General features: G+C 38.6%; 1 protein-coding gene across 6 annotated transcripts in view; it reads left to right on the top strand.

Annotated features, from left to right (window-relative positions):
• Positions 1-12,359, top strand: part of CNKSR2 (connector enhancer of kinase suppressor of Ras 2) — a 210,948-nt gene that overhangs the window by 161,448 nt on the left and 37,141 nt on the right. For all 6 annotated transcript variants that reach the window (XM_027900407.1, XM_027900408.1, XM_027900403.1 and 3 more), the window contains 3 exons: positions 4,628-4,695; positions 9,869-9,969; positions 11,150-11,687. In XM_027900407.1, coding sequence (XP_027756208.1) covers positions 4,628-4,695; positions 9,869-9,969; positions 11,150-11,687 — 707 coding nt within the window. The remainder of the gene's footprint in view (positions 1-4,627; positions 4,696-9,868; positions 9,970-11,149; positions 11,688-12,359) is intronic.

Raw genomic sequence — 12,359 nt, forward strand, 5'->3', positions numbered from 1 at the left:
AAAATCTATTATTACAACCTGAGAATTGCTCTATCTTACAAGATGTCTGTGATATATCCTTGCTGACCAAAATTGTTTTTAAAACAGAGGAAAAAGGAGATAAAACTGAATCCATAAAACCATTAGTGAGTTCTGTGTGTACTGGATTCACCTACCTGGCAGAGCACCTTCAGGACACTGCCAGTTTCTTACTGATAATATTTGACTGGAAAAGCAAGCTGATCCTATATTATGCATACTTTCATTTAGAAATGGCTCTCTGTTAAAATTTTTTCAGAAGTTTGTGCATGACTGAGGGTCACTTCGAAAGTCTCTCCTCAGTGAGAAAACTTAAAACCTTTTCATTTGTTTGTGAAATTTTAGGCTTGCCTTTCCTTGATAATTCTGTCAAGCCAGTCACTCAAAATGCAATTTGCTGCACAGCAAATAGAAAAATGGAATGGTTTATATGGCATATCCTGAACTACAGCAGTAGCTAAATCGTTTCTGTCAGCAGGTCCTCGGTCAGTATGACAAAGCATCTTCATGCTAAGGATAAAAATTTATATAACTGTTCAGTAACCAGAAAGCAGCAGCAAATATGCAACAATTCTTTTAAAATATATTGCACAGTCTAAAACTCAGGAATTAAAAGATTTTTAATTTCCCAACATAAATTGTTTTTTATCATATTTTGAAGTAAGTGCTTATTAATTCATTTAGAATGAACTTGACAAGATTTGATCTGAGTTATACACATGTAAATTTAAAGCAACTCTGTCAAGGCCTATGGTAATTCTTACATCTGAGTTGCCATCAGTCTCACAAAAGAATTTTATTTTTTCTCTTCATTTAATATATTAGAAAAAGTAGTTTACTTTCATAAACATTGAGTCAACTCAATAGATTGGAAAAAGAGTGACTGAAAAATAATCTTTCAAATGCAGTGATAAGAAAATGCTTCCTGTCTAAAAGCATTTTGTAGCCTAGAGGAAGTAAAACACAGAGACAAGTTTTTAAGTTAAATTAAGACTCCTGATAATTTTCTGTTCTTTTTTTGGTCAAGTTTCTGACATACATTCTAATTACGTATCAGGCAGTCATCTTGATTCTGTTTATACTTGAAGCAGAAGAAAAAACAGAAGAAAACTACTAATACATAGTCTGACTGAAAGTACAAAATGGTTCAATTCCTTCATCCTTTATATAAAATTCAGTTGTTTTTACTAAAAAAATGTTTGCAGGCTGTGAGGTTTTTGTTTGTGTGTATCTACTCACATCAAACGGGTATTTTAATCTCAGGTAACTCTATCACTAGTCAAATTTTCTTACTACTTTTATGAGTGTGCCACACCATGGTGCTGGTAAGGAGTCTGGAGAGCTGTGATCACTGAACTCTGTTGCTGAAGATCCTTTTATCTATATGGGCACGCCAGCAAAAGTGTTCTTTTTACCTCTATAATATGCTTAGTCTGGATGAGAAGAAGGATAGAATATCCTTTATTGATGCAAAGTACTGTTTTGCTTGTGTAAGTTTATAGTCATGGAAACATCTTGCTTGGAAATTCGCTGTGATTCTCTTCATTCTGGTTAAACTGCAGGCAGGTACTTACAGACACTCTAAAGTATCCATATTTCCATAAAGCAAGTTCATCTTATATCCTTGAGGAAAACTTGGTACCCTTCTTTGACTGAAAGCATTGCATCTACCTGCAGCATGAGATAAGAGAGGAAAATGTTTCCTACCAGTCTGTGAGAGTTCCAGTACTGTGCATCCTTCTTTACAGAAATTGCAGATTTACAGAAAGACAGGGGTTTTCTAACTCTGTTTAATGTGTCATAAAATTGTTTTAATTAAAAACTGACAAGAAATGAATGTGCTGTTATTGAAAAGAAAAAAATTAAACCCACATTACTGCTGCAGCTACCAGTGCCACTCTACTTATTGTCATACCTAGCAAACAGGTCTTAAAGAAAATTAAAGCTTCATTTGCTCTAAAGAAGCAATATTTTCTTGGCCTCTTGCCCTCCAAAGGTTGCAGTGGCTACCAGGACACAAATACTACAGGGAAGAAAGATATAAATCTTCCCATATCCTAAGGCTTTGCATCTTCTAAGAAATATTTGTGTAACTGTATGCTTGGAACTTTTGTCCCCGGTGCATTGTAATCCAGGCATGTTTTACTCTTCTTCCTTTCTGCAGGAATGTCTCTTTTTATACAACCTCAGTGCGTTGGATTTCTCATAAAATTCTAACTTCAATGAGCCATAACTCTAGCCATACTTTATTAAAATAATATTAATTCTCTAACCATATCTGAAAAAGCTTTAGCAACCACATATCAAAAGATACACAGAAGAGGTCAATACCATTGTTTTTGTTTCTAGACTGGCAAACCACTCAAAAGCTGTGGTTGTTAACAGTTTGCAAACACGTCAGTACCTTTTTGTTCACCCCACAGGCACTGCCAGTCATATTCCAAACCTTGACACAGATCATGAACTGTGAAGATAAGTCTCTGCTCTCTCTCTGTGTCAGAGTGAGAGAGAATGGTACACATTTCCTGGGTTCTCATTAGATTATACTTTTCAGGAAACAACATTTTTCTAGAAACAATCATCTGTCATAGCTGTAAGCAGTATCAAATGACTGTCAGTTAGGTGTTTGTGAATTTAATTGGTTGCCTCATTAACACACACACTTACCAGGAAATGCGGTGTTATATTTAGGACAGAATGAAGTTTTCCAGCAGGAGAACCTTTATAGATGTATCATCTAACACTTTGTGCCCAGCAGCCCTACTCAGTGGGGTTCAGTAGGTGGCTGTTCCCTGCTGGCTGTGCAGGTGGGGAAGGTAAGCCAGGAGCTGAACTTGGGAACATGAAATCCAGAATAGGCAAGAGGCAAGCAAAGGGCCATCTCCACTGTCTGCCATACTGTTTGACAGCTTGTTGTCTTGTGCTGCTTTACCCTTTGGACACAGACAAGTCTGTGGCTTTTGCTGATCCTTCAGCAGTTTGTTGGACTTCTGTTCCTGTGTGCTGCTTGTTTTTATAACTATGGCACTTCTAACAATTATAATTTAAATTTTAAGTCTTCTTCAGCTTCCCTATTCTTCTGGCAGAAGTTTTGATTGTGTGGTAACATTAAGTATTCTGCAATCACTTTAGGAGTAAATCTCTAGCTTTCTTCCCAATATCCAACACTTTATGGACCATCAACATGGTTTACAGATCATATATGTGGTCACTGTTTGCAGAAGGACAGTGACAGTTGATAGAAAGTGTCCCTGCCTATGGCAGGGGAGTTGTACCTAGAAGATATTTAACCATTTAATGCAACCTAAAGCATTCTGTAATTCTGTTACTCCATGACGGCAGGAGTTAATTTGTAGGACAGTGACTATATTTTATGATCTGATGCCTGCTTACCCTGCACTGCAGTGTCTTGAAGACTGGCATGCAGGAGTCATTACAAGTGTGTATCCTTTGCTGAGATAAACAGCCTGTTTCTGTGCATGCAGTAGGCAAATGAAACCCATCAGGCACGGTTTTCTGAAACAGGGGTTTCACATTCCTGGAGAAAACGCAAACCTGACTGGAGTTGTCTTTCTGTATACCCTAGCAGTTAAATTGCAAGCCAGTAGGTTGGCAAACCAGGCCTGTCAAATCCTGACTATGGGATGACTGGAGCAAGTAATTCCAGGTTTACCATGGGATGGACAACCACGGGAGATTGCCATGGTGGTTTAAAGCCTCGTTGATGAACGACCTGATTCATTGTAAGCATTTGGCTAATGAATACACTGAGAGCCCCATGGGGGAAGAGTACAGGTTGAAACTGCGCTGCTGCAGACAGTTGAGTGTATGCTTGACAATGACAGCCCTGCTAGAGGAGAGCAACAATATCTCCTTTGGTTTTGGTTTGGATTTTTAGGGGGGCGGGGGTTGTGTTGGGTTTTTTATTTTTTAAAATTTTTTTAAGTTTGTGCAGCTTATGGAAGCATTTTTTCGAGTCTATTTTGAGATTAAAGCCTTAGATGTGAATTGCGTTGAAGCAACTGTCTTTCTCCCTCTGCTTCTCTGACACAAACACAAAAGTGAATTCTGATATGCCTCCTTCTCTTTGTACATGACACTGTAGGTAAGCTCTAAAACACATAATGGCATAATTTAACCACACTGTCTGTTTGGGAGTGAACCTGGTTTTTTTACTGCTGGTTTCTGCTCTGTTCCTCTGCCAAGGTGCCAGTTCTGGCCTTAAAATATTGCTTAAATCTCTGAAAACTGGTATTTATTCTTAAGAAATCAGAACAGCAGGAGTATTTGTGTGATGGCATATCTGTGAGCAGCAGACTTAACAGCTCTTTGATTATCTCCAAAACCTTTATTTTACAGATGTTTGACTTCATACATGGTTTTCCATTTGAAATAAAATACTTGCTGTGAAAACATTTTGTTCAACAGCAAAATCATAGATCTTTGGAGACTCCCTGAATAAGAATATCAAAGAGAACACTTGTCTAACATGAAAAATAACATTGTCCTTAATCTCCTTCAGATGCTTCTAGCTTTGTTTTTGATAGAAGTACTCCCAAAAAATGTAGATGCTGGATTGGTATCACTTCTTCTTTTAATATTATTTCAGATGGCTAAACAGAATTAACATGCTTGCTGCTGGCTATGCAGAAAGAGAGAGGATCAAACAAGAGCAAGGTAATTTGTTTTATTTTGTTTTTCTTCTGTCAGCTCTTATCACAAGTTCATCTGTTCTCTTTTCCTTGCTGCGTATCAGGCCTCATTTTCGACTTCTGAAAGTGATTCACATATGTGTATCACTGTTGATGCTTTAGAGAATTCCTTCTCTTTCAGGGGTTTGGATTAGCTCCTTCAGATTCTGATCCACAGACACTGGATAATCTCTGAGAAGGCTGCAAAAAGTAGCTAAAAGCAGCAGATACCAGAGCCAGTAGACTCCTGTATGTGGTTCCAAAGAATCTGTGTCCCTTATCAGAATAAAATTAGGAATCTTCTAGCAAAAAAAAAAAAAAAAAAAAAATTTAAACATTGCATTTGGCATGTGAATTCACAGCGGGCAGGAGTGCATGAAATTGGTCTCAGGAACAAAACAATTCTTCTAAAGCCTGTTGACATAATTGGATTTCCCCTAAAGACTTTAATTTTAAGGCCACTTAAATTTTGTGATTTCTACTGGCGTTGCTGTATTGTAGTGTATGGTACAGCCCTGTTTGCATTTCATTTGGAGTTGCAGGCTTACAACATTTTACATCTGTTTATTTCTGGTGCCTAATATTTCATGGGTTAAAAAAACAGCATGTATAAATTAATGAATTGCTTTGCTGTAAGTTGTTGCATGAGAATTCCTTTTGGCAGACAGCAAAAAGAAAGGGTCAGTCCAGTTGTGTTGGGGAGGTTGTTTCTTGGAATTGTCAGTGCAATGGATCCACTGAAGTGTGGATCCAACTAGCTCCTTTGGCAAGCACCAGAAAATTGCTATGGTTGTGATAATCCAGACCTTATCCAGGTACCTGTCTACCTGCTGCCTACTCAATCAAAACCTCACTCTTTGGTTCTGAGACTCTGAGGCCTTCATTTAAAAGGTTCTGGGTTTTGGCCCAAAAAAATTATAGCTCAGACCTGCAATCGCAGTGCATTTAGTGCGCTTAATATAGTATTTTCTTTACACAGACTATATTTCTAGTCATTTTCCAGGGAGAGTTGCATTCAAAAGGCTATCACTAAGCTTCAAAATTTGTCCCATGGTGTGTGCTTGTGGTTTTGTACCAACCTATGTGACAGCAGCCTTAGCTCTGACCATCTGGCCTGATACCATGTTCATCTTCCTAAAGAGAAAGGTGTGCATGGTCCGTCTCTCTACAGTGTGTTGTTGCAGTGCCATTTTCCTGGGAGACACTGTGCAAAAAATTCCTTTTCCTGATCTGAAGCAAGAGTGACTTCACAGACAGGTAGAAATATCAGGAGAGTGGGGTATTCTATAGTGGTAGAAGATCAAAAAACAGCATGAGAAAATTACGTCTGCCTTGATTCATACCCTGATCGCCTCACCCAGAGGAATCAGCCTGGTGTTGAAGAGCTGTGGCTTACAGCATACTGATGTAATTTGGAGGTGATATTGTGCATGGGAAGGTTTTTGGGTGCTCTGTTGCTCTCTCACATAACTAGGTTGTATCTGCTTTTGCCTCATTTCTAATCATGTCTTCTAGTAAGTGCAGCTGCTTATCCTGGAAGTGTTGCCCACACCCTGTTTTAGCCTGATACGGTCCTTGGCCCATTATTTCATTTTTAACACGAGGTGCTCTGCATTCACACAGCTCAATATAGCAGCAGTATGCTCAGTGTTCTCCAGTCATGTTCTCAGTGTCTCACCAGACATGAAAATCAGTTTGGGAATCCATATTTCCTAGTCAGCACTACAGTAACCTGTTTGGAGGGAAGTGTATACCATCTGTCGCTGCTTGAAGAGCCTACGAACAAACTCTGAATCTTGGAGTCTTCTAGGAAATCCTCTGTGTTGGCATCCAAAGCCAAATGCAAACTTTAATGACAGTAGGTTGGCACTAGAATTACAATGCCATGTGGGAGAGTAAAGGAAAAGGTGTATGTTATGCTAACGCTGTCCAAGTGCACAATTGCACACATGATACACCTTTCGAAATCCAGATGGATTTGGAGAAATATTTTTGCTACTAAGAAATCACTGAGTGATAAAATAGCAGATGATCCAGCTCCTAGACATGAGATCACGTGCATTCAAGCCTCATGTAGCCTATTATTAAAATATCTCCCTATTGCAGATAATCAGTGAAACCCCACTGACTATGGAAATTACATCCCAGGCACTGATGGAGTTCTTTATTACCACTCTAACACCATTCACTCATGTTGATTTGTTATATATAGTTAGGTAGAACTATATCCTCTTAGTGTTGCTTAGTTTGTGTTTAGCGTGGGAGTCAGTATCACATTTCCCCCTCACTGCCATACACTGTTTTAATGCCTCTGGTGATTTTCCTTGGCTCCCAGCACAAGGGCTATTATACAGCTCAGTAGTGTCCCTAATTAGCAGAGGCATCAAGTTAGCAAAGTGAAACCTCTCTATCACTTCAAGCATTTTTGCAATTATAGAAACTGTGAAGCTGAAATTTTCTGTATTCAGTGACTGTACCAATTGTCATCTACATATTTGATGTGACAAAAGGTCTTTTATTTCTGTTCAGTTCAGCCCTTTGCAGCAAACCTTTATAATACCTCTGAAACAATTCAACAGTAGTTGTCAAATCTGTTTCAATTAACAGTTGAATAGTTCTGAATCTAAAGTGCATAAATATATTTCAAGTGCTTCAGAGATGCACGAATCACTGAATTGTGGGTGTAGTGCTGAATAAAATGTTACATTCTGTACAGAACAGTTTTATAAAAATACCATCAACTTTCCATATTAAATACAATGAATGTTAGCAATACAGCAAGGGACTTCCTTGGATGGAGAAGTTATGCACTTTCCAGTCATATAAATCAGAGGGAAAAAAAACCTTGCTTATATAAATAGAATATATTTCATCAGGAAATGGCAGTTCAGTGTTAGTTTATATATAATATATGCAGGCTATTAGTCATTTAGAAAACTCTCAAGATATGCCTGATACATAGAGCTTTGTCCGTGACTGAATTGGACAAAATCTGCAGAGACAGATACAGCAACTGTTTCATAGCATCATACATGTTTTAGATAGACTCTGAGTCAGTTGCCAAAAGCAGAACATTTTTAAAAGTTGGTGAGAGGCTATTTTCATACATTTTATCTGCAAGTTGACCCCTGTGACTGCAGAAATTTTCTATACAAGCCGTAGCTTGCCAGCAGAATTCCCTGTCTGAGATAAGGCATGATTGGTCAGTGTTTTCTTGTGTGTGGATTTGACAGCAAGAACACCTTCATATTTTTAGCCAAAATTGGAACCTGCACTGAGACTGCTAGATTTTACTTTCAGAATAAACAGTTGAGCTCCAAGCCTGCAGAAATGTCAATAAATGATGCAATTCTGACAGGTCTCTCACCACACATTGCACTGTTAGGCTGTGCTGTAATAGGAGCAAACATGTCCATATGCGAATATTTTCAGGTATCTTAAGCTGCTGAAAATAAGTTTTCTTAAAACTATGATTTATTTGGAAAAAAACTTTTCACTGACTTAGTCTTTCATTCACCAAAAATTAATTATTTGCAGATGTCTAGAGACATAACAGTTTGGATTATTTTATTTGGTAGTCATGAAAACTTTGTTTATGCAACTTACTTATTATACCCTTTAAAAAGAGTCAGCTATAAGCTTGCAGGAAGCAAATCAAAAGGCCTGGAGTTAAAAACAGAACTGCTACTGCATGGAAAGATATAAGGCTGTCCCCACCATTACTACAGTCTAAAAATATACAAAAATTTAGGGACACCTATTTCAAGATGGTGTCATTTAAAGGTAAGTTTTCATTTTAACTCTTGAATAAGATTAAATATGGTAGATCTTTAATCATACAATACAATATTCATAATTGTAACAAAAAATCATTAAAGTCAAAACTGTATGTTGTATCAGCTTGGATTTTGTTTGGTGCATTTATGAAGCAGCAATCAATCTTTTTCTCCTTATCTATCAAAGAGAGAGTAGTGAGTCATGCAGTTCACTGAACACTTACCAGGCAAAGTGAAAATTGTCTGAGATTAGTTTGTGAGTAGTCTGAGTTAAAGTGTCCTGTCATACAGTGATTTACCCAAATACTGAAAGGTAATACAGTCAGAAACAAGATGACAACAGAAATGTTTGCATAAGTCTTACAACGTGTAAAAGTGTTAAAAGTTGCCTTACCCATCTTTAGCTGAGTCAGCAGTTAGCTAGTTTTCTTAGGTAAGGAATATTAATGTCCAGTGTCCTTTCAGTTAGATGACGTTCTGCCCCCAAAAATATTTGTAACAGAATAAACATAGATTCCTATGTGGTATATTCTTCCATGTGTTTTCCCCTTTGAAATAAGCTTGGCCAAGACTTGATTTCCTGTAAAATCAAACTTTATAACCCATTAAATTTAGCCTACAAGATCTGCATCCTTTGTACTTTCTCATCCATGTTTTGGAGTTCTGTTCTTAAATGTCATTTTTATATTTTTCCTTACCATACCACCTTTATGTTCTTGCATGGATAAGAGGGCAGCACGTGTTTTATGAAGCAGATATATGATATAAAGTTTTTATGTCTTATCTTAAATGCAGGTGTTTGTTATTAGAAACTGAATTGAAAAAGTTATGTAGCTGGTGGAATACAATGGAGAAAATGGGTAGAAAAATAGCATTAAGTATTCATACTTGTTTGATTTGCCAGTTGGTGTTAATTACATTTGTTAATATTTTTTGCAGCCAACAAGAGTTGAGCAAAGCTACATTTTTTTTTTTACATCCAGTATTTTTCAGCCAATATATATCCAATCATAATTATTTTTGTGGCTGTATAAATATTTTAAATCTGATATTTGTATTAAGAGTATTCTGTATACCTGTTGTATTTATATAAGGTATGTATAAGAGTTAAATTTGTGGCTCATTTGCAGGTTGTTGTTTAATATCTCTGTAATGGGACATTAGGCTTAGTATACCCCATAATATTTGGAATTTTCCCTCTTTATGTTAAGACAATTCCAATTTGCAGCAATTAACATTTAGAGCATCGGCATTCACTCGTATTTCACTCTTGATAATACCAGGGAAGGAATTTCCAGTTACTTTTGTGAAAGCAAGTTTCTGATATACAAATGCATCAAAATGTGTTGGTAGCTTTTGATCTGATCCATATGTAACTTGTAGATTATTGGAGTGAGAGTGACAAGGAGGAAGCTGACACTCCATCAACACCGAAACAAGACAGCCCACCACCCCCGTATGACACGTACCCACGGCCACCTTCGGTAAGTCACCTGCAACTGTCTATAGGAATATCAACCAGAAGCGCCACTTTTACCTACTCACCAGCCTAGGATTATGTGTTTGTGCCCATTATGGCACTTGTTGGTATTTTTTTTGAGTCAGTGCTTGACTTAAGGCATTTGTTAAGTGACACATGTTGCTAACTTCAATGGCAATCATTGCTGTTTTCACGGGTTTGTAGAGAACATGGATTTATGATACCACTTGGTGTACAAAGTAGGTTAAGTTAGAGAATTCTTTCTTCCTGTTCCTCGTTCATTACAGACACCTCATCCATGCAATCCCTTACCACCCCCTTATCGACTTTTCTGAGAAAATGTTATTACCCCAGCAAAAACACAGACTCTTCTCTAAGGCTCCAGCAGTTGAGCTGTGAAGCTTTACAGTACCAAATTACACTTACATTTCTAGAGAAATGCTAACATAAAAATGGTCTTTCTTGTGTTGCAAACCGCGATGCTAGTTGTCTTGTTATTGTGAAAAAAGTAGGTTTCTCTATAAATTAGAAAAAAAAGTGGATTTATTTTTTTCTTTTTCTTGAAGCAGTTGCTGATATAAAACCAGTTTGTAGACCTCTAACTTATTCTGCACTGGCAATTTTAATTTTTATGTCTGTATACTCAGTGTTAACTAATGTGTCTTACTTGAATATAGTTTTTGGAAAGAAAAACGGGGAAGGTCAGGGGAAAGAGAGCATTGGTGATGTTTAATTTGAATGCAGTACTTTATCTTACAAAATTATAGCTCTTTTAATCTTAGCACTGAAGCACTGTAAATGTAATTCCAAAGAAACTTTTAGCAAGATGCAATAACAACAGGTATTTTTAAGATTTTTAATGAACCATGCACATCTCTTATATGTTTTCCATAGTGCCATATTCTGCAAAGTTTTCCACAAATAATTATGTTGGCTTATTCTATAGATTAAGGGACAGAGTAAAGATAGCTATTATGAATAAGCATCTGTATTTGACCTGTAGGTGTGAGATGTATAGATGAGGGCACGCACTAAAGTTAGAATCAGGGCAGGCTAATTAGGGGAGTTTGTGCCTTTGTTACTGAACTGGGTGCCATCAGTGATAATGAAAAGCGAGGTAATATTATTAGCAGTAGGTCTTGGTCTGCACTGATCTGAAGATTGCTCCGTTGCTGACGTTGTAGATGAGCTGCACAAGCCCTTACGTGGAGCCAAAACACAGCCGACTCTCGTCCACGGAGACCTCCCAGTCGCAGTCGTCGCACGAGGAGTTTCGCCCGGAGGTGGCGGGGAGCGCCACCGACTCCCCGGTGCGCAAGACGGCGAGCCAGCGGCGCTCCTGGCAGGACCTCATAGAGACGCCGCTGACCAGCTCAGGACTCCACTACTTGCAGACGCTGCCCCTGGAGGACTCGGTGTTCTCCGAGGCGGCCGTGGTCTCCCCCGAGCACCGGCGGCAGTCGACCTTGCCCACCCAGAAGTGCCACCTGCAAGACCACTACGGCCCCTTCCCCTTGGTGGAGGGTGAGCGGATGCAAGCTCTGAATGGGAATGGGGGAAAGCCCCGAAGTTTCACTCTGCCTCGGGATAGCGGCTTCAACCACTGCTGCCAGAGCCTTTCAGTTGATGCTGCCGATCACCACAAAGAAGCACAGCAGAAGGAGGTTGAGGAGGAGGAGGAAGAGGAAGGCAAAGCAGCAGAAGAAAACCAGGAAGATAAAAGTAAGTATGGGATGTTTCTGTGGCTTTTCAAGTGTCCTGTTCATGTAACATCGAGGTTGGTTTTCCTTTTTCCTATCAAAAAACCCCAATGCTCTTTCAACAACCCCCATGTTTTACGAGGTCCCCTTTGTCTCACACCTCTTTGATCTGCCTCATATGTAAGGCTTAATAATGAGAGTGCTGCATGACCCCTCATGTTCACTAGACACTTGCCTGTAGGCTGGTCACCAATCACCTCCTACTAGTAATTCTTAGTTATAAATGGATTTTACTTCCATGATTTCTTCACAGTTCTACTTGCACAATATCCTCCCACACTGACACACATGTATTTCAGTACACACTTAGTAAGATTTCCAGCCAACCCCATCCAGGTTGTAAAAACCACTTGGTAAATCCTGGAGTGCAGGGTCAGGCTGTGATCATGTAGTATCACAGAATCATAGAATCATCAAGGTTGGAAGAGACCTTTAAGATCATCAAGTCCAACTGTGAACCTAGCACTACCACTTTAACCCCTAAACCATATCACCCAGCCCCAGATCCAGATGCCTCTTAAACATCTATCCAGGTAGTCAGGTCGCAAGACATCCCAGAATCCGTAAGAAGCTGAAAAAGAGGATATTTTTCCCAGGTCCTCACCTTGTGATTTATAAAAGAGAGAAGTTCAAA

This window comes from Empidonax traillii, unplaced genomic scaffold (genome assembly GCF_003031625.1).
Source record: "Empidonax traillii isolate 1590-97213 ecotype Southwest subspecies unplaced genomic scaffold, ASM303162v1 scaffold723:size436081, whole genome shotgun sequence".
Classification (NCBI taxonomy): domain Eukaryota; kingdom Metazoa; phylum Chordata; class Aves; order Passeriformes; family Tyrannidae; genus Empidonax; species Empidonax traillii.